This window comes from Python bivittatus, unplaced genomic scaffold (assembly GCF_059951505.1).
Source record: "Python bivittatus isolate LINGU-HERP-01145 unplaced genomic scaffold, Pbiv_v1 ctg000980_np1212, whole genome shotgun sequence".
Lineage (NCBI taxonomy): Eukaryota > Metazoa > Chordata > Lepidosauria > Squamata > Pythonidae > Python > Python bivittatus.
In genome coordinates, this window is record NW_028277125.1 from 66,529,854 (window position 1) to 66,552,435 (window position 22,582).

Here is a 22,582-nt window from a genome sequence, read left to right on the forward strand (position 1 = left end):
CACATTATTTTTGATGGAGAGAATTCCACAAGATCCTCTCTGGTCTTGTTCAGTCATCTCTTATCACTGAGTCAAAATGCAAAGGGACTGGAGCTGCTTTTAAAGCTTGGCCAGGCTCATATTGAGTATAATCTCCAAATGACCTAGTTTTAAAATGTCAGGATCCTTGAAGGTCAAACCATCACTTTAAACTGTGTTTTAAACTTTAAAACTATTTTAAAATAAGCAACTGTTGTAACTGGCACAAAATTTATGTGATGTGCTCAGACCTTTTGGCTGTCACATTCTGAACCCAGATATTTCTGACTCTGTCAGTTCAAAGCATGTTACAGTAATCTAATCTAGCTATAATAAGAGTATGTGTCACTGAATTATGATTCAGCCAAGCCAGCCAAATATGGTTAATCAATTGAGAAGGATATTTGGCATGATGGTGACTTATCTGGCTTTCTGATGCAGGGTTTGTGTGTGTGTGTGTGTGTGTGTTTCCATTATCAAACACTTCATCCAGATTAATTCAAATATATACATAAGAAGTCTATTAATAAATCTAGTTGTTTAAAATATTTGTGGCCAATCAATACAGGTTTCAGTAGGACTAACTTCCATTTTGTATGGGACTGCTACATTAAAGAACGATGGTCAGAATTTATGCAAACTGTGGACATTTTACATTCTTACTTGAAAAAAAATGACTTTCAACTTCACATTACTATATGTTGACACCATCTTTTAATGTACCATTTATGTTCTTTTAGGGGGTGCATTGCCCTTAGTTTAAGACTGATTTCTTTTTATTACTGCTGCTTAAGTGTGATCTAAAATTAATTACAATGATTGAGGCATAATGCAATTCAAAATAATTACAGCCCACTGCATATAAAAGTAACAAAACTTTCTGTGCTGATTTATTGCTTCTCTTGGCTGTGCATGAGTCTCAAATGATGCCTCTGGGAGTAACACTCCAGATAATGTTAGGTCATTTTTAAAAAGCAGATTTGAGTAGTCTATCAGGACTGAGTAATTTTTCCCCCCTTCCATAGTGAGAAATTGGTTGTTATCATAGATCACCGATACTGCTCAAAGCTCTTGTGAAAGATGAATTAATTTCACTAATGCTTTAATGCAAACCTTTCATGGAGAAGGCTGTATGGTGATAACCTTACTGCAGTCTCTCCTTTCTCAATGATGATTTATGTTGTCTTTTAGTAGATGGAACTGCCTGTATTCACAATCTGTCTCCTAGCTAAAGGAATCTTATTAACAGGAAAACTGGAGAGAGACTTAATATTGTATAAGGTGAAAGATGCTGAACTCATTTCTTGTGGCAAAAAGATGCTATATTCTAAAATCTAGATAACACATTATTGATGGTAACAGATAATCTTTTAGTATTTTGATATTTAATGCTTACTTGCAAGATGGTTCTGATTTCCTGAGAAAAATCACTATTTGGAAGCATCTAGTCAGAACAAATAATAGTACTGAGGATTTTGATTAGAGAATGTGTTGCTGTTTGAATACTATAGTGATGCCGTTTCTTCGCAGCTATCTACAGTAAGCATATAGTTCAAAGCTACATACCTATACAATTGTGTAACGTGAATACTTAAAGGCAGTTGCCCAACATAGTAGTTTCAATCATTTAAGTCCCTATTACTGTGTTTGTTAGGGCTATTCTTCGAATGAGGAAAGAATTATCTAATTATTTCAAGTATTAATTTAAACAGGGACTCTCTTGTTAGTTCTCATTCCACCCCTGAATCAAAAGTTTCTTTTCCTATTAGAGTCTGTTGTCCTTCCTGCCTTCCACAGAGTTTGTTGTCATTGGAAATAAAATACTAAATGAGTACCAGATCCAGAAAGAGAAAGCATAATGCAGAGATCAGCAATGTAGTACCTGGGTTGATCGTATATAGGTAGTCCCCAGTTTAAGAATGAGTTCCATTCCCAAGGTCTGTCCTTAAGTCGAATTTGTATGTAAGCCAGAACAGTATTATTTATAATATTACATAAGTAGTATTGTGTAATTAATTCAAACCATTGTGTATTTAACTCGAATCATTGTGTATTTAACTCAAATTTTGCTACAGTAGGCTCCGTTCTTAACTATGTGTCATCCTTAAACCAGGCATTCTTAACCTGGGGACTACCTGTAACTTCTCATATCAAAGAATCACAAAAATGTTTATTAGATTTATATCCCTCCCCTTTCCTTCAGGAGCTCTAAGCAGCATATATAACACTCTCTCCTATTTTTCCTCACAACAAACCTGTGAGGAAGGTTCAGCCTGTAGTCATCCTGTGAGCTTCCATGGCTGAGGGAAAACTAGAACCTGGGTCTCCCTGCTTCTAGACATACTTGTTCAAAAAAAAAAAATACTTTAAACATTACTTTAAAAATCTCAAGATCACATGAGATTTTCATTGTAAGTAAGAATAAAGAAACATGAAATTTTGTGGGTCAGAATGCTGAAATTCCAGATTTGGCAATCTTGTGAAATTTCAGCCTTTTGTGAAAAATGATTATTTATTTGTTTTATATGCATCCATAGCATTGTACAGTAGCATATGATGTCCTGCTGAAAAATTTGCCAACCCCAGCAAAATGGTTTAAGACAGAGTTAGCTACAATGTTTTGGACTATCTCCTATAATGTCTTACATTTGTCCATAAACTGGCTGAATTTTATGAAAGTTATAATCCAAAATTCTAGTTCATCTTGTAAATCCTAAACCTTCAGAGTGAGGTTTTTAGTTTTACACTTTCAAACTGTAATTTTTAAAAATGAATTCAAAATTAAATTTGAATTCATTTTGCTTTTCCAAAAACAATACTGTTGCTGTTTTTACAAATCATTCATTATCATTTTAATAGAACCACCTTAAAAACTATGGTGAATTTTGTCAGGGCAACCACTAGAATTCAAAGTAATACCTTACAAAATTGCATTGGTAAGAATTGCCTTGATGAGAAGTGCCTTGATGAGAAGTGCCTTATTTCTAGAATAACTGTGTATTCTAATCAGAAACTGTGTTCTTGTAGAAGCTGCCAAATTATAACTCCTTCCATCTTTCATTACTGGCCATATTGGATGGGGTTCCTTCTGTGGGCAGAAATTCCTCTGCTCTAGATTAGTAGCTTGCAAGTTATTTTGCAGGTCCATTATCAGTGCTGCTAAAAATACTCTGTATTAATAACATTTTGACTAAATGGCTTGTTGGGAGATTTGGCCTTTTTGGGAAAAATTACCCTGTCTTTGGGAAAGGGGAAGATAATTACATTTTAAAAGAGACTAGCATTTCTACCTTAATTGAATCAGTTAGATGACATGCAGAATTAATATTAAGTGTAATCCATTTCAAAACTGAAACAATGAATCAATTACATTTTCATTTCCAATTGTTGGCACTGGAGACAAAAATAGCAATATTGTATTTTCTTTTTGTACAATTGTAAAATATCAAGTAAGGATAAGTCTTTACAGTTGAAAGGATTCAACTTTGATGTTATTTTAACTAAATGTTATGTAAGTATGATTCAGTTTATGACTAAATAATTTTGTGATCTGTTTTTTTTAAAAAAAAGAATAGAAGCCTGTGTTTGTTTATTCAGTCACATTAACAGCAGTATCATGTGATAATAATCCAGTCAAAGATGTTTGAAAAGAGTAAAGAAAACTATGGTGGTAGTATGTGAAAAAAGGAAATGGTTTGACTGTAATGATCCTTTTATACTTTATCAATTTGTCTTACCTTTATATGAAATGAATAATTGCCTGTTTGGGGCACCCTTTTTTCATAATAATATCAAGTGCCAAAGACTTTGCCTGTGTATGCGTATTTCTTGACCAGTCTGTATATTAATTTGCCACTTTCTGATAAGCCATTTGTTTCAGGTTTGAAACAAACCCCAACTGGCATAGACAGACATGTACAGACATTAGCAGTTCTTTTCACCATCCAGTGTTACAACAGATGGGACATCTTTGGAGTGGGAGTGGTCAAAGTCCCTTCTGGGGTGGAAAATTCTATAACTTTCCCTTTTTTTCCATGAATAGAACTGGAAAGCATTTTGTTGATACATAACATATGGCCAGCCCAGGATCATCAAAGAACATCTGTATTTACTTATTGGCCTTCAAGTATGCTTGATAATTCATTAGAGAGCAGACCCAGCCTTGGAGTTGCCTGTTAAAAGCTGATCAAAAATGAACAGAAAAGAATTTCATCTTAAAAGCAAACATATCACATATTTAGTTGATTCATTTTTAAATGTACTTACTGCATTTTTAGTGTAGTCCAGGTGAGAGTAGCTAAACATTATAAAATGACCATGACTAGTAACAGCAAAAGCAAAGAAGATGCCTCATCCTCAAAACTTTTGTCACAAATGCAGACTGTCTTATATTACTGCAGAGATACATTTAGAACTATACCAGGCTTTTAATAGTCAACAAAATATTCATTTAAAGCCTTTCATTCTCAAGAAGCTTCTGGAGTAGATTAACTGAGGTTGTTCTTTTGTTTGGCCAAAATATATTTTTTTAATGACAGCTGAACTGTTCATGAAAGGGTTTCTACCACGTCATCCCCTCTGGAGAACACAGGGCTAAAACCTGTGCTAGCAGGCATCTTGATAGTCAAGGAAATGGTTTACAAGGACACAATTCTATCAGGAAGGAAGAAGCAGTCAGACTTCATTGTGAAAACAGAATTCAGCTTGCATTGTTCTGGATTCAGGCCTTAGCTATTATTATTTTATATATGTTTTAATATATTGTCATTTTAATTAGGTTGAAGCCAATACAAAATAAAACTTGCTGTAATTGACGTCTTTGTTACAAAATCACTCCAATAAATTCGTGATTGCTTTTCATAAACTTGGAAATCTTTTCTGTGCCAGTTGAAACATGGCTTGTCAGGAGTTGATTTGTTCATGAGATGGAAAATTGCTCGTCTTGATATATGGAATGCCACACTATAGATATCTTTGCTAGTTCAGTCCTATGGAAAGCAATTGGCTTAGCTCATTTCTATTTTCCATATATCTGTATAATTTAGGACATTTTACAAGGGAAAACATTTATTTATAAGTTGCACCAATGCAGTGTGACAGTGAGTGACACATACAAAGATATCAGTTTCTTCATAATTTCCCTGTGAATTATAAAAATAACTTTTTTTCTGAGCAATTAAAATAGTTTAGGTGGTTAAACAAAAATATCAAATTACTATTAGGGTAATTGTCTTAACGTGCTCATTTGCACAGAATACACTAGTTATGAGTATAACCCATTGATTTTTGAAGAGGAAAAATCTGATAGGTGGAGCAACTATGCTAATTCTCATTTGAAAGCAAACAGATGACCTAGTTTGATCATATATATGGTTGATCAGGAGTAAATCCTACTGAACTCTTTGCAATTTTCTTCTAAAGCTGTATGGCTGAGTTTGTTTTTTTTAATTTTCAAGGGATTGAAAATTTAAAAAGTGTACTATGAAATATTTTCAACTGTTCTGTTTCTTCAACTGATATTTACAGTAGAGAAATCAGTAGATGAAGAGCTTTTCATACAAGTTCCTACCCATCTTTTTCTTTCCCTAGTCAGACTCTCAAATAAGTCTAAATGCTGGGAAAGGTTTTGCAAAGGACAGTTGATAGTGTTTAACCTTGTATATGTGGACCAAATCTTCCCCATAAATAGTTATTCTGTTTATACTCCTACATTCGTATTCAGATGGGCTCTGAGACCAGAAATATATTTGATCAGGGAAAATGACTTTATGGGAAATACTTCCAAAGTTCATCAGTAGCTATTTAACCCTTTATTTCTGTAAATGAGTACTTTGGCTAGTTTTATCTCATTATGTTCTTAACAGAACATAAGGCTGAATATGTTTCTTCCCATTTGGGGAAGAGGCTAAGTACTGTATACATTTATTTTCCAGGCTATGAATCAGATACCAGGGGATATTGAGGGGGGGGGGGTGGAGGGAAGGCAGGGAAGAAGTTTGGAGACCACATAATTACCCAGAAAATTAATTATGTACCATCAACTCATTGTCAACTCTTAGTGACCATATAGATGGATTTTCTCCATGATGATCTGTCCTTCAGGTCTTCCAAAAGTGCAGTCATCACTCCTGTAAGTGAATCCATCCACCTTGCTGTTGATTGTCCTCTTCTTCTCTATTCCTTTCACCTTTCCCAGCATTACAGCCTTCTCCAGAGGAGGCTTATAATCCTGATTTTACTATATTAAGCCTCATGTTGTTTACTCTAGTGTTCTCCATGAAAACACAATTTTTGTAAAACTTACCAGTAGATTCATCTCTTTCTGTTTTCTATATTTTAATATATTGATACTGAGCTTTATACTACTTTTCAGTGCAAGTGGTCCAGAAAAGGATTCATACGAACAAGATGGTGTATTACTGACTGGTACGTAACATGAAGGGTTTTTTTTTCCTCCCAACAATGCTGCAACATATTTGAACATGTTTTGTATTGAATGCTTAGTTACTGTGAAAGACATAAGTTTTGGAACAGCTTGTGCATATTCCATCTGAATAGTGAACCAATGTTTAGGCATTTTTCATTATTGAAAGGAAACCAACCCTCTAAATGGCATAATATAAATACTTGATTTATATATAATTTGTATATAATTTCCAGGTAAATCATAGGGTTTTATTTTGACTAGTTATCTTTAGCCAATGCATGCTTTATATATATATAAAATAATTATCTCAATCTCTGCAATAGACAGTGGAATAATCACACACATTTAAGTTTCGTTCTCTCATTTATAATTCCCACCTTTTTTTCCCAAAATTTTATGAACAACATTTGAATTTGCTTTTTGTTTTATCAGATCATTTCTTCCACTTTTGTAGTAGAACAGATAGCATTTTCTACTTTAAGAAATTAGAAAGCTTTCAAGGTCCCACCTTGATTCACTTTCTTTTCTCCATTATGCAGCTGGGAAGCAATAGGCAAAACTTTTGTTGCCTATCCCCTTTGGGGGAACTTAGCCCTTGGACTAGAGAAAATATTAGAGCTAGACCTGTGGAAAGGGATGCAAATAAAGTTGCTACTATAGTAAAGACATCAACATTTTCATCACCATAAAAAAATAGAAGCCTCTCTCAGTATCTGGTTATTACAAGTGCTCCACTGAGAAAGGCTTTTACACCTCTTTCCTTACAGACCATGTTTTTGGCATATCTTAAAGGGTGAGTTTGTATGAGCCCTGTTGAACAGCATCTCTGCCCCTGTGGTGCCAGTTAAGTAGAGGACATTATTCACTATGTTCTCCACTGTCCTGTTTACAATGAGATTAGGGCCAAATTATTGATGTTGGGTGAATTCAAGCATTCAGACCTCAGATGGATGAATTATCTTCTTGCAGATGTGTTTCCAACTGTTAGTAGTTAAGTTGCTACTTTTGCTTTGCCATCTCTCTCTCTCTCCCCCCCTTTCTCTTGGTGCCTTTGAGTCACCAGTCTGCAGTTTTCTTGGCAAAATTTCAGAAGTGGTGTCCCATTGCCTGCTTCCGAGGGCTGAGAGGGAGGGACTGGCCCAAGGTCACCCAGCTGGCTTTGTGCCTAAGTCGGGACTAGAACTCACAGTCTCCTCGTTTTTAGCCTGATCCCTTAACCACTACACCAAACTGGCTCTCTTGCCATCATTTAAATTCTAAAATAATTTTTTAACTGTCTTTATTTTGAGTTTTTTGTATCTAACACTTTGTTACTTTATTTTAATTTTGTTTTATTATATTTTATGTTATGTTACACTGTTATAACCTATGGTTACAACAATAAAACTTAATTTACTTACTTTAAGATAACAAATCAACCTGATTTATTCAGACTAGTAGACACATGGAAATCAGTAGGACTTCAATATTCAATGCCTAACTTGCCACATTGTTCTCTAGATACAAACCAGTGTTTTATTTTCTTAATACTTCCAAATTTTGGAAACATTTACCTTCTGGGAAAAATTGAGGCAAAGAGATATAATTGGTATTTGAATTACATTATAAGATTATATTATATTATATTATATTATATTATATTATATTATATTATATTAGACAGAAAATATGTAGATTTAAATTTCTGAAACAATTCTAAATGTTGCATATAATTCCAGAAATGCAGTACATAATTTAGATATATCATACTCCTGATATCTTTTGAAGGTTTTTTTCAAGTAAAACTTTAGAAGCAGATTCTAGATAATAATTAAATCCCTTGCCATATTCCTAAGTTATCTCACATTAATTTACACCTGTTCTGTCCAATTGAAATTTAACTACATTTAAAAAAAAAAAAAGAACCAAGGAAAATTATTTTTGGTTTTCTCAATAGATGCATAAATACTTTGATTTATTCCTAAATGGAATTTAATATTTGATCACATTTAAGAAGCCATAATATTAAGTATATAATATATAAAATAGATGGAATAGCTATATGATAACAAAACTGAATTCAGTTTCTAGAGGAAGCTGATTTATTCCAAACAGGGTTTTGTTTTTGGTTTTTTTGGCTGAGTTTCATGCAGAAATTTTATTGGTCACCTTTGTGGATGCTTATATCAGAAAATGGATGGGATAAATATTTTGATATCCTTACCAACGGTATTTTTAGGAACAAAATCTCTGGGTCAGGCCTTGGAGGCACTGTGTTTTTATGGTTCTAGTCCTTTCTGTCGGAAAGGTCTCAGAAGATGGTCCTGATGTTTTTTTGTTCCACTGCATTGCTACTGGCCTCAAAGTTCTAGCTTGTTCCTCATGGTTTTTAACATCTACTTGACACTGCTGGACTTCATCTGGAATATCACTAATATGTGGATGACACACAGCTCTACTTCTCTTTTCTATTCTCCAATTCAAGGGTCCAGTGAAAATACCGAACAGGTGTTTGGGGGCAGGAGGAAGAATAAGCAGAAGCTTAATCTTAACAAGAAGGAAGTTCTGGGAGAGAGGGAATTAAAAGCTGATCTGGATGGAAGTGTACAATACTGTGTGGAAGAGGTTGCTTTCCTTCAGAGCAGACAAATACAAGGCTTGAGAGTTTTTCTGGATTCAGCTTACCATGGTACCTATAATAAAGAGTGCGCCTGATTGCTATAATATCGTTAAAGATGGTACTGAAGCAGTCAAAACCATTGTAGAAGCTAGGCATTTATGTCATATTACCTTTATTGTGTACTGTTTGTTTCCAAATGAGTTTAATATGCTAATATGTGCTTTGAAATCCTAAATGGGTTGGGACTAGGTTTTCTGAAGGACTACTGCACCTACAGAAACCTCACAAATTTTACAACTAGCTTCTAAGTTTTGCTATCTAGTCCACAAGTAAGAACTGTGAGATGAGTACAACAGGATCTTTTCTCCGTAATTCCACTTCTTTGGAATTACCTCCCCACAGCAGGGGTACTAGGTTCTGCTTTGTGAGTTTCCTAGAGACTGATTTGTTCTAGTTTGTATTTGACTATTATTACTGCGCTATGCTGTTTTATTTTACTTGCTGCTTTTACAATGTATGTAGTATATTGATTTTTTAAAAGATCTTCATTATGTATTTCATATTTTTGTTTTCAACCAACTTGTGAAGGCACATGCTATAATTCTCTGTGGCAGTATTGGAAGTCCCCAATGTGGCACCAAGACACCTGTGGATTTCTTGCCTGGCACTGACAGGTTCTCTGCCCCACATTGCTTTTTATAACTTTGATATCTTTCAAAAATTCTTTAAATTAAGAAAAGAAAAAGGAAACTGTAAAGCAAAGTACTTCCAACCTCCTTACAGGTCCTATAAGCTATCTTTAATAATCTTTAAAAATAAAAATAATGGGACAGCCAAGTGTTAGGAAATTTGCCTATCTGGTCCAAGAAGAACAAAGATGAAGATGAGGCAGTACAGAACATCTTATGGAAAGCAGAGATTTAGGATGTGACAGGTAGCATCTTGGTAAATTGATTTGTTGTACTCATTATGTCTCAATATCTACTTTGTTGTGAATTGAGAAGCTTCCTACTTTTTAAGAGGGCCTACAACATGTTCTCAAAATATGACCCTGCCCCAAAATGTTGGAGACCTCTGGTCTAAAATCACCTAGCATTTTTATAGACATTTTTTTAAAAATCCTCACCTGCGATGATTCTGATTGTAATGTAGTACTTTCTGTCTTGCTGATGTTCTTATATGTATTCTGAGTCAGTCTTTTTTTTCCTTTTGTCACAGTGCCTTTGACTTGGTAAACATTCATCTTTTCCATGATGCTTCCAATTTAGTTGCTTGGGAAACAAGCCCATCCGTTTACTCAGGAATAAGGCATAAGGCCCTTGGTTACGTACTTGACAGGTAAGTAATAGACTCTCTTGGCTCCTTGTATTGCCCTATATTATATTTCCAATATGAAAAGTTGTTGTGACTTTTAAAAAATGTACCCATATCCCTTAAGAACTCAAAGCATAAATTAGCAAAAATCATTTTAAAAAAAGAAAGAAAAGAAAACGATAGTCAGTCTAGTGATCCAGTCCTAAGTCAGTAAGTGAGGGTATACCAGGTATAAAAGGCACACTTGCAATGTTCTAATTACTGACAAGTATAACAGCTTTCCCCAAACTGTGTCCTCCAAATGAGTTGGGATTACAATAACCATAATCCCCAGTTTATATGATATCCTATTACTTATGTAGGACTCATTAGGGGTTGATGGCTGTAGAATTCAGATATGTTTATAATCAGAAAGGTCCTCAGCAGGCCCTAGCCAAGCTTGGCTAATCTCAAAGAAGCTAAATAGGATTAGGCATGGTTAGTACTTAGACAGGAGATCACCAGGAAATACCAGGGTTGTAAGATAAACTGAGAACTCAAAGAAACATCCTGGAAGAAAGAATGGCAAATCAATTCCATATTGATACAATAAATTACATGAACATGTCCATGTGGTTACCAGAAGTAGAGCTCAACTTGTGCAAAATTTCATTTTTTATAATATAACATTATAAAACATAGTATGTTCTGTGCTTCAGTTCTAATAGACACAGCATTTTTTGCTCCTTACTGTTTTAATGTCACCACTATTCTGTCCTTGACTATTCCCATTTTGTACAGTTAAACTGAATTTGGATTTTTGACTTGCTAAAGAGTACTAATCATAGGCTAAATTTGATAATTGAAAGCACAGAGATTTAGCAAAATTCAAGAGCTTATAGAATAATATAGGCTGAAAATGGCCAATAATGTTGTATTCTAAACCTCACTCTCTTTCTAGGTAGCTTAACGCTAAATAGAAATTCAATATTTTACTTCCAGCCAACTTTCCATGCTTTTTCATATCTATTGTTCTACAGTACACTCAGAATGCAGAAAATTTGGGAGAAGAAATGTGGATTTTAGAATATTAGTTTGTGGTTTAATTGGTGTGCTTCAGCTACTCTGTTATTCAAAGTTCACAAATGGTCTTTTCCCCACACTCCCCATCTTAGAAGCTATGCTTCAATAAGGTTTTTTTGTTTGTTTTAATTATTCTAAGGTAAAAGTAGTCTGACTTCATCCTTATTGTCTGTGTGGGCCAGTAGTCCCTGTAGTTTACCAGTGTGTGCTAAATGTGCTGGGAAAAATATTTGGTGTCTCTTCAGAATTCAGGCATAACTAATCTGGGTAACATGATTGTGAGGGTCTACTTTTCTTGTGGATACTCTTTGCTGTATAAGATTAAGCCCTACCTGGGCCAGCATTCTTTCTAGTGATCCTAGCAACTAGCAGCTAGTAGGTGGTCTAATAGAAATAATTGACCCATTATCCCACTCACTCTATCAAATAGCATGCAGTTATGTGCATTCATTAATACACTTCAAGGGGAATGAATTATTTTTTGATGTGGGATTTATTTCTATCTCTTGATTATGTTGTGGTGTTCCAAGGGAACATTTGTGTATTACTGTGATTTGCTGTGTTTTTTCTTTTAATGTTGTTGGGCTTTGGAATGCTTCCACAAATGTCTTGGCAAAAGTAAGGAAACTGTCCACTTGCAATAGTACTAATTGTAGGTCAAATATGTCATGGCAGTATATCATTGCAATGTGACACTGCCAAAACCAGACTTGGCTTTCCTCCCTTTCAGAAAAGAAAATCTTCAGTTTTAGGTGGCACTATCACTATGGGTTTGCATTCACATAGATCACTCATTTTGAGAAAGCAGCCAGCCGCAGATCCGGACCTCCGTAGTGAAATGGTGGGCTGCCCAGCACAAAAGGGGAGTTCTGTAAGAGCAGTGAATAATGGGAAACCCCTTTCATCAGGACTGCTAACCTTTTGGCAGCCACCAGCAAACTCTATTCTGATCTGCTGATCGGGAAGAACAATACACTGAAGCTCACTTTGAATGAATGCTACCACCAACAGTGCCCCCATTCAGAGGGTTTTGGGAACCATCTTGGACTATTGTCTATCATCACTCCTTCAGACAGTAGGAAAGGGGAAAGTAAGAGCATCTATAGGAAAGAAAGTAGTTCTTTTCTTGCCTTTTAATCTCCCTTTAAAGATTCATAGATCTACATTTCCAGCTGAGCTGCAGGAGCTATGCAGTGTCAGATAAAGACAGAAGAGAGAAGTTTCAAGCTGGGCCTTTAAATCCCCTTATCTGCATGCCCTAATGATGCAGATTTAGTGCTGTTAAAACCAAAGGCTGATAGGTCTTTTCCTCCGTAGCCTTTAAACTGCTAAAGAGCATTTAACGGCAATGCAGTTCAAGTTTCAGGAACAATACTAAAAAGGAAAAGAGTTTAATGAGCTAAACCCCCACTGAATGAAACTGAAACATCTTTTCACATTTGATTTAAGTTGCTGTGAGACTAAGTGAAATAGTTCCGTCTGCTGGATGCATCTTGGCCAGCGTGAACCCCAGTTAATTATGTCTGCTTATGCAAGATTGAACTGACCATCATAGACTGTGTTCTGTCTTAATTATTTGGGAAAAAGAAGTAAATTGAGGGTTTTTTTTTTAATGAGTTTAAGTATAAAGAAAAAGAATTGCATACCCAAAAGAAGTATATAGTTCTGGAGCACTGTAGTTAAATAAAACAGTATTGAAAATAATAAAAATTATCAGAGGAAAAGTGAAGCAAATCTATAGCATCCTTTGATTATTATTAAAGTTGTTATGACATTGTTTTCTTAGCTGTTCATTAAAGGCATGCAGATTTTTTAAGGATAACCTTTTGTCAGATTTAGAGCCATTTTAGTGATTTAAAACAAGAATTGCTTCGAGGCCAATAGTTTCCCATGGAAACCATTTGTGTTGCAAACACCATATTTAATGTTTCTAATAAATACTTAATTGATAAATCTTGTGCCTTTGGAAATAGAACAATCACTTTCTAACTAAAGTTGCATAGATACTACTTATGAAGTGGATCTATATTCAGAGAGGGGGAGAAACACAATAAATTTTTAAAATAAAATAAGGAATTGAATAATAGAATCTTCCATGAAAATTACAGTAATAGTATGGAGGAGGAATAATTAGGCAGAGCTGTGCTTATTATGCCAGTTCTAAAATCAAAATTTATCCAGCTATTCTCCCTATTCCCACCCCCACAAACATGACAGAGGTCTCTTGTCTCTTCAAAACACAGCTTGGCCTAGTTGAACAGAAACATTTTTTTTTTACATTACAACTGTGAAATCTTGGCATAAAGCCCCCTTTTGTGACCCTCATTATTTTCTCACAAATATAGTCCATTGTCACATAGCTGAAGTTAATTTGATCAACATTGGGACATTTAACTTTTATGTTCAGTCAAAGGAGCTGTTTCATGCTCATTTTGAGTATTCAAAAGAAATGATTGCCAGAAAAATAATGTTACTATTAACAATTCAAAGCAATTAGTTTTCCCAGGGTGAGGCAATGTGATGCACAGCCTGCACAGAGCAATGCTTTGTCATTTTATAGATGCTCATCAATCAACTGTCACATCTTCTCAAAGACCCCTCCACTATAAAGGTTTCTCTTTGGGCTTTTCCCAGAACTAGCAAGTGAATGAGCTGAAGAAAAGCCACTTCGTTTCTAGGCAGAGGCAAACCTTGTGTGAATGATCCAGGCCACTGGAAAGATCTGAGGACTTTGAGTATTTGTAAACACTAGTTTACTCTTGTTATTTAAATGTATATTTTTCCAACAATAGAACACTGTTGCTTTTGATAGGGATTATAAAAGATAATTGAGTACATTTTAATTTTCAACCAACTAAATCTACAACTACTGTGAACATTGAGAGAGAGAGAGAGAGAGAGATCGATCACTGGACCTAACTCTCTTATTTTTATGAGTAAACGTGTGATCTTATACTAAAATTGTGTATGAATGTGGTTGCGTTTGTGTCTGTGTTATAAAAGAAGATGGATTATGACTCCCAGACTCTCAACCAATGTTCCCTCTAATTACTGGCATGCCTTGTGTGGAAAATACTGTCTTGTGCAGCTTTTCCTAAACCAGGTACAAATTTGTGCACCACAATAAGAGTTATACAAGTAAATTGCAAATACATGTAATAGTAACAAGTTAAAATGTTTACATATTTCTTAAAGTACAGAAACTAGAAAATATAAAAATTGTACCTTCAAGTCACTTTTGACTCCTAGCAACTGTCCCCTGCAGTTTTCAGAAATAGTTTGCCATTGCCTTCTTCCTAAGGTTAAGAGAGAATCAACGGCCAAAAGTCATTTAGCTTGGCTTCATGCCTATGGCAGGACTGAAATTCAGTCTTCTGATTTCAGGCCTGGCTCCTTAACCACTACACCAAATTGGCAGTACACATACATGCTTACAGATTAGAATGTAAACTCACTAGTCACTGATATCTGATGATTGCAATCAATAATTTGTAAGCAACCTTTTTTGGAGGGAGAAGGGAAATGAATTAAACCATTTTTGGAGGTAGGCGCTCCTTCATGTGCAGGAGGATTTTTAATGGCATTATTATATTTTCTTCCATGAACATGGAATTTCTGGGACTATTTTACACCAAACAGATTTTCTGCAGTATAACCCATATTGATAGCTATCAAACGGTATACTTTTGGAAGTTGCTACAGGTCAAGGCCTATTCAAACATTTCTTTGTTTTTTTAATATTTTTATAAAGAATTTTAATTACAATAGTAAAAACTAATACAAACTAAACTTAAAGAAAGAAAAGAGAATGGAAAGAAAGAATAAAAGGTTCAGGCAAAAAGAAAAAGAAGAAAAACACAAGAAGTATAAATAAATTTAATAACACTTCACCCCCTAAAAGATTAAATGGATATCTTTTCATCCTATATCCCATCCCTTATTTTTATAAGCAAAAATTTTTAAACTTCAGCCAGTTTCTTTTGTATACCCAGTAAAGTGTCCTTTTCCAAATCATTCTCTTGGCCTGTCATTTGTAGTTCCACATTCTATACTTTCTCTGTCTTGTCAGATAAAATTTGTTCCACATCTGTCATTCCTTCATTAACATCTTTTAGACATAGTCTATCCATAGAAGCAGGCATCACTACTGGCAGCGTTGATACTGTAGTTACTAACTTCTCTCTCCATTCTTCAAAGATCTCCTTTAATATTTTTGATGTTATAACGTTTTGTATCAGTTTGTAAATTCCAGTATGTATTAATTGACATCAGGCTTGAATTTTTTTTTCTTCTGCTTAAAATCTTTAGTCCCCTCTAGTGTCCAGTTTCTAAAATCATCACTTATCTTTTGTTATGATTTGCAATAGCCAGGACAGCCAAAATAGGTCTGTTTCCCATGAGAAATTGTTTATTTTTTATAGTTAATTCCAAAACCTTATAGTAAAAGTCAATATTCCAAATTTATTTGGAGCCTTAATCCATTTATAACTTTCTTAAATCAAATTCTTATTTAGCTTTTTGCTGTTTATTTCAAATTTAGGTTCTTAAGCTTATACTTAATTTTTCTTTTGTTCAGAGCTGAAGATAATAAACTCACCCGATGAAGACTTTTCCGAAGTTGTCTAATAGTTTTAAGATGGTTAATAGGCAATTTTAGAAAGTGAGGTTTGCGAACAAGATGACTGATCCTGTCGTCTCCCGGTGCTTAACCCTGTGGAAAACCACTGTATTGCAAGGAGCAACTGTCCAAAGCAAATGTGGGCAGTATTTCCTCCTCTCCTTATCTGGAGAGGTTCCAAGGGACTGGTCTACTTACCAGTTCCTTGGTCTTTGTCGCAGTCGTTGCAGACCCGACTTCAGTTCTCCATAACCTCCCCCAGAAGTCAAGGCCTATTCAGACATTTCTTATGTCAGAGTCCTTCCTGTACTGAAATAGGAGCTGGAACACATATTTAGCTTTAACCTCAACATTGCTTTCTCTCATTTTTAACATCCACATGTTAAACACAATTGTTTACAAAGAAAATGTAATATGAAAGCATCTGCTTGTATGTGTATACTCCACATGACCACATGGTTGCAGACATATCAATCATACAAAAGCCCAAATATGAGCTGTTGCTTGCTGCTTTTTATTTATTAGATTTACATGCTGCTTTTTTTTGTTGTTATTCTTTTTCTTTTCAGTACAACTCAAGGCAGCATACATAATGTTCCCTCCTCCGGTTTTTCCCAGAAAAATAACCCTATGAGGTGACTGGCCTAAAGTCACCACGCTTAAAGGAGGTCTATTAGAATGACAAGAATAAGAATGAAAACACAATTTTACTCAAATGTAGTGGGGCTCTACGAAGAATGGGGATTACTGTCCTATCTCTTTAAAATAGAAAACCTTTTTTGCCAAATTTATAAAATTGAAAATTATTGCTTTTTTTCCCATAAGTTCATCTAGAACTGGAGATTCAGCATTGATTTCACCACATTGCAAATTATTAGAGTTATGGATAATAAAGAACCACACAATCCAAAGGTTCCAGATCTAGCCTATCCAGTTACTGGATATAGCTGCTTGTCTGTTATACAGATTTTTTCTTTTAAATCTAGTGCTTCTTGCAAACTTATGAACTGTAGATTTTGATCTGAAGCCTGTGTGCTGTAGTACAAGAATTCTATTACGGGGAAACAATTCACATTTATAGCAGCTTTGCCCATTACAATAGGAGTAGTGCTTTATCGTAGCAGAATTGACAAGTACTTATATCATTATACGTATCTAACGTTGCATTAGTTAAATGTCAGTGTCAGATAAGATCATGGTTTTGTCAATAGAGGGGAAAAACCGTTCTGACTAAAGAGAACCATTTTTCCAGCTCTAAAAATTGATTTTTATAGCTCTTGTAATCCTTTCCTTAAATTAAATATATATTATTGATGTGGTCTTTCTTGCCATCTTAATATCTGCTGACATGATAATTGATTTTGAAAATATTGCTTTTTTGGTGTTGTTCATGGGGCTCTATAATGAAATTAAAAGTGAACTCACATATTAGTTAAATGATCCTGGCAAATGCCCTAAGTAATAAAATGATTACCTAAGACTCTTGACAACACCTTTTATCTTGTTGTTTGCTGCCTGACATTTTGAAATGTTTTTGTGTTATTAATAGGTTTTGGCTATTATATCAAAAAGCAAAAAGGTTCAAGAATATGATAAAGTTAAGCTTTTTAGTGTCAGCATTACAACATTTCAAGCATGCTGGTGAAAGCACTTACATTAGACCATTTTTGGTTAGTCTTCAGCTGACACCATTTATTTTTTCCCTAAAGCAAAAATTGTTTCGAAACTGTCTCAAGATAAGTTATGGAGGGCAGATTTAGCAACAAGTGGAATTGTTCAAAAGGGACAAATGGTATTAGTTGTTACGAGAATATTCTAAAATTAAGGAGCATCAGAAGAGTCTTTAATCTAATCCAGCCTCCTGTTTCTCTTAGTGGCTGGCTACTATTGGGATACAATAGTAAGACAATTCCTTATTTTGCTGTTATTGTTGTTCTTTCATTTTGCTGGGGTTTTTTTCTGCAGTGTTTCCAGTTCTACCATATCATTTTTAAGTGTCACCAGAGAAATGGTTGCATCTGAAAAATGATACTGTTTTATAAATTTAATCACATTAATGCTTTTATACAGGTAGTCTTCACTTAGCGACGGCCTCATTCAGTGACCATTGGAAGTTATGATGGTGCTGAAAAAATAACTTTACAACCAATGCCTGCATTTACAACCTTTGCAGCGTCCCTCAGTCACATGATCATCATTACAGTCAATATGCATTGTCCTGTGCCTGATGTGTTGTTTCTCTCCCCCCCCCCTGCCCTTACACAGTAGAGAGATTGGAGAGGAAGGGATTACAAGACAGCAAGCAGGCACACAATGGGGAATACACTGGGCTGTTTGCATAACGTGCTCATGGCTCCCAGGCCCAAGCACCTTGGGGCTGCCAGCACTACCACATTCCTTTTGATGTGTATTCCCCATTGTGTGCCTGCTTACTGTCTTGTAATCCCTTCCTGTCCAGTGAATGTAAATACAAACATTAATTCCCTTCTTGCTAATTATCCCAGCTCTGGAGTGAGCATTCCAAAAGGCATGGGAATGAGGAAAGGGAAAGCACAGTCATGGTCACATGATTTCCCACTTAGCGACCACTCCACTTAATGAGTGAGCTGCTGGTCCCAATTGTGTCACTAAATGAGAACTGCCTGTGATATCAACAACTTTCATTTCAACTCCTTTATGCTGAGCTTTAGGAGCTAACACTAATTCCTCTTCCTCTCTTCAAGTAGTAAAGATATGTGGTTTGCCTTAATTGGTGTTGATTCAGTATAATCTCAGTTGTTATATACTCTATTAATATTGCTTTTTCTGATTTGAATAGACTATATACCATATCCCCACTGATTTTGCAGGTTCCTTTAGCTTCAGAGCAGTCTGACATAAACTACAAATTTTCAAAATTGTTTTGAAATTTTTTCAATTCTAAGTGTATTCACAAAATGAAAGCTTTCTCCATTTTTTGGCAAGCAAAGCTTGGGCTAGAGGGAAGGGTGTTCATAGTTGTCCCATCATAACAGTGCAGCTTTGTAGTGCCCAAAACTTAAAAAATGGTGGAACTTCCCAAGAGATTCCTGTAACCATTGAAGAATCTAATATAATCAGTAATATAATATTCCATTACCCCTTTATCTATTTGTCAGTGAAAGTACTGTCCTTCTTTATAGCCAAATGTTTTGTGTAAATCAGATATTGCTTTGTGTGAGATGGGCGGCTATATAAATCAGATAGATAGATAGATAGATAGATAGATAGATAGATAGATAGATAGATAGATAGATAGATAGATCAATCTTCTATACAGTCACCTTTCTATGACCTTGTTTCAAAACTTTTCTGGGCCCCTTTCTTGATGCTGTGGCCTGTGGGGATTCAACATCCTATGCAAATGAAAATACCCCTATTGTTTCTATTTAGTAAAACTGTTTCTTAACAGCCTATTACAGATATATGATATGAATGGCAGTTCTTCTTGCATGCAACATTATTTTTATTATATTCAAATGTCCTGTGCCCTTACTAATTTCTTTCATTATTAGAGTCAAATAGTCTGCTTTCATTAGCATTCAAGGCACATACATGCCAGTAAAGAAAAAATATAGAAAAATAAACAAGGTTATATCTAATATTAGTTTTTCAAAGTGTCAAAAATCCATTCAATGTTTAGATTAATTTTTAAGTAGAGCAAGTCCTTCTGCACAAAAATGAACACCATAACAATGCAGTCAATTTATACTGGTGCTTGGTTGGCATTTGGTGCAACAATATTTAATGTTTTAAAATTATTTCTATTGTTTGCTTTTAAAAAAATATATGTTCTATATCTTCAAGCCATACTACAAGGACAACTATATAGACATCAAGTTTGTTTTATATCAACTGCCTTAATAAACTCAGCAAGCTGCTTTACTAAACTCTGCCAATTAAAGAGCACAAAATGATCTTCAAAATGCTTAAAATATGTATTTAACTCTGTTTTGAAGAGATTTTTAAAAATCTACTCAACGCAAATGGTAAACTTAGCACCGTATCTTAACATTGTTGGATTTCATATTCAGTTTTTGCTCCAATTTGTCCTGTGTCCTTACTAATTTCTTTCATTATTAGTGTCAAATAATCTGCTTTTATTAGCATTCAAGGCACATACATGCCAATAAGGAAAAAAATATAGGAAAATAAACAAGATTACATCTAATATTAGTTTTTCAAAGTACACAAAAAAAGAGTTCTTATGTATAAAATTATTTTGTCTTCTAAATTGTTTCTTCCCTAGAAATACTAAAATGTTCTTCCTTGTTTTCTTCATTCATATCGTTGGACCAGGGTTGAGATTTTGTTCTGCTGTTCACAAAAGAGAAAGAGGGAGGGGGAGAAGTGGGTGAAGAACTGTCCTTTCAGTGGTGTCAAATCAGGATGAATCGTCCAAGGGAAGCATGTTTATAGACTGTGTAAAGAACTTTGTCTTTGTGTGGGAATGTTGGTGACACTGTTACTGTTTGCCTGAATGAACTGTGATGACGTGACCGCTGAGCACCACACTGGGCCTTTCTCAGACCTCCCACTTAATTCTATTCAGCTCCAGCTCAGTGTAGCTAATTTTTCCCATTCCTTCAATTCTTTTGGCCCCCTTACAAACAGAAAAGTCAACTTTTCACACCGAAGGCAAGATAAGTGCTTTAGGAAATAATCTTGTAAACAGAATGTTACCTTCTGACCTGCAGCTGATACCTTGGCTTGGGACAAAAACCACTGGCCTATTGCATTAGACATGGCTATTAAAGGAATAATGCAGCTGATCCTTCTTACAAAGTGCCTTGAGAAATGGTTTAGCTAGATCATGTTCCTCTTGTCACATTGAATCATGTTCACCAGCCCCCAACATGCATGCACACCCACATTCACAAAATAACTACTACAGTAACTACTCTCCCCTCCATACTATATCCTCATCTCTACACCATCTTACTAGCAATAAATAAGAGAATAAATAGCAAAAGTACAAAGTCAGTTATATAGCTCTTGTCTTATTAATCACTTTGAACCCTGAGTGAAGTAGAGAATATTAAACAAAATAATAATAATTGAGGCCCTGGGGGAAAAAAAACATCCCCCTCTTAGCCAGTTTGTTGCAGTTCTGAATTTCATCTATGGAATATGCTTTAATTATTTTAAATTTTCACTTTAAATATGAAGAAATACCTCAAAAGTACCTTATAATTTTTGAAAATGAATAATTCAAAGTTATATTAAATTCATAGTTCAGGGTTCAGGTGCTAAACATATTGTCTAGGAAAGAACGTTCCATTGGATACAGTATATTTATTTTGAAATAGTCATATAATTTGCTGTAAGTACCATAGGCCAAGTCTAACATGTTTGTCCAAATACATTACAGAGCATTTGTAAATACATATTCATGATGCTTTTCCTGTTAAATAAGCAAACTTCTTCACATATTTTCAAGTATTTTAAAGAGGGCTGTCATCAAACCCAATATTTAATTTAAAGGGAATTTTTCCTGTTAAAATTAACCTTGAAGAATTGATAAATGTTGGAAACAATAGCCTGCATTGAAGTAATAGCAGTCAGTCTCCTGCCCAATCTTTCTATTCTTGATTTTTTTACTATGGTTTACAGAGCAAGCACTGTTCACTGATGCTGTTGATATATCATCCAAGAGATAAATGAACTTGAATTTTGTTTTATAATATTTTTTTTCAAGCACAATTTTCTGATTATAAATATCTTTAATGTAAAAGTATACGTGAAAAGTTATTAGGGCACTTTGAAAAAGTTGTAGAAAATGAGGGCCCCTAAGCAGGGCTTCATTCTCCTCATGCACCTCTTTTTCCTCCCTGGGTTTCTGTTTGCCCAGAGTCTTGCCAGCCTGCCCCATGCCCACTGCAGCCCAGACCAAGGAGTCTCCTCTCCCGATGTTTCATATGGGACATCTTAACCACAGGGCTAACTGGTTAACTAGTCATGTCCCTAAGTTAGGGGCTTGGAAGCTAGGGCTATCATTTCTGGGCTGCATTCCAGAGGACTACTACATGAGAGCCAAGTGATGCAGAAACCTTTAACTCATCAGGATTTTTTCAGCCTGCATCTGGTAACTAATCTGTTTTAAGAAGACAGAAATCCCATATGCATGATGGAGAGAGGAAGAGGGGAAAAAAGCAGAAGAAATTATGCACATTAGAGAATAGCATATTCCTTACTTGATTAAATGTAAAGAGAGAGTGCATTTTGCTCTGGAAACCAAGGGCAATTTTTGCAGGAAACAGCACTAGTTAGTTAGCTTATTTAAAATACCAAAATAAATTATTACATTTAATTCTGAACACACAAAGAGTAGAAAACATGAATAATCATGGGCATCAGCAGCAAGAGAGTAGGACACACATTAGATTTTTGCTAGACCACAAGAAGTTACTAATCATGGCAAGAAAGGGCACAAATATCAAACTCTAATCTGTATAGGTTTGGTGAGTGCACATTTAAGATTACTCTTTTTTCCTATTTTCATATGTAGGTTCATCTATATAGAGAG

General features: G+C 34.9%; 1 protein-coding gene across 2 annotated transcripts in view; it reads left to right on the plus strand.

Moving 5' to 3' along the window:
* INPP5A (inositol polyphosphate-5-phosphatase A) overlaps window positions 1-22,582 on the plus strand; it is a 323,622-nt gene that overhangs the window by 178,596 nt on the left and 122,444 nt on the right. For both annotated transcript variants that reach the window (XM_088132558.1, XM_088132559.1), the window contains exons 7-8: window positions 6,392-6,444; window positions 10,263-10,382. In XM_088132558.1, the coding sequence (XP_087988684.1) occupies window positions 6,392-6,444; window positions 10,263-10,382 (173 nt within the window). The remainder of the gene's footprint in view (window positions 1-6,391; window positions 6,445-10,262; window positions 10,383-22,582) is intronic.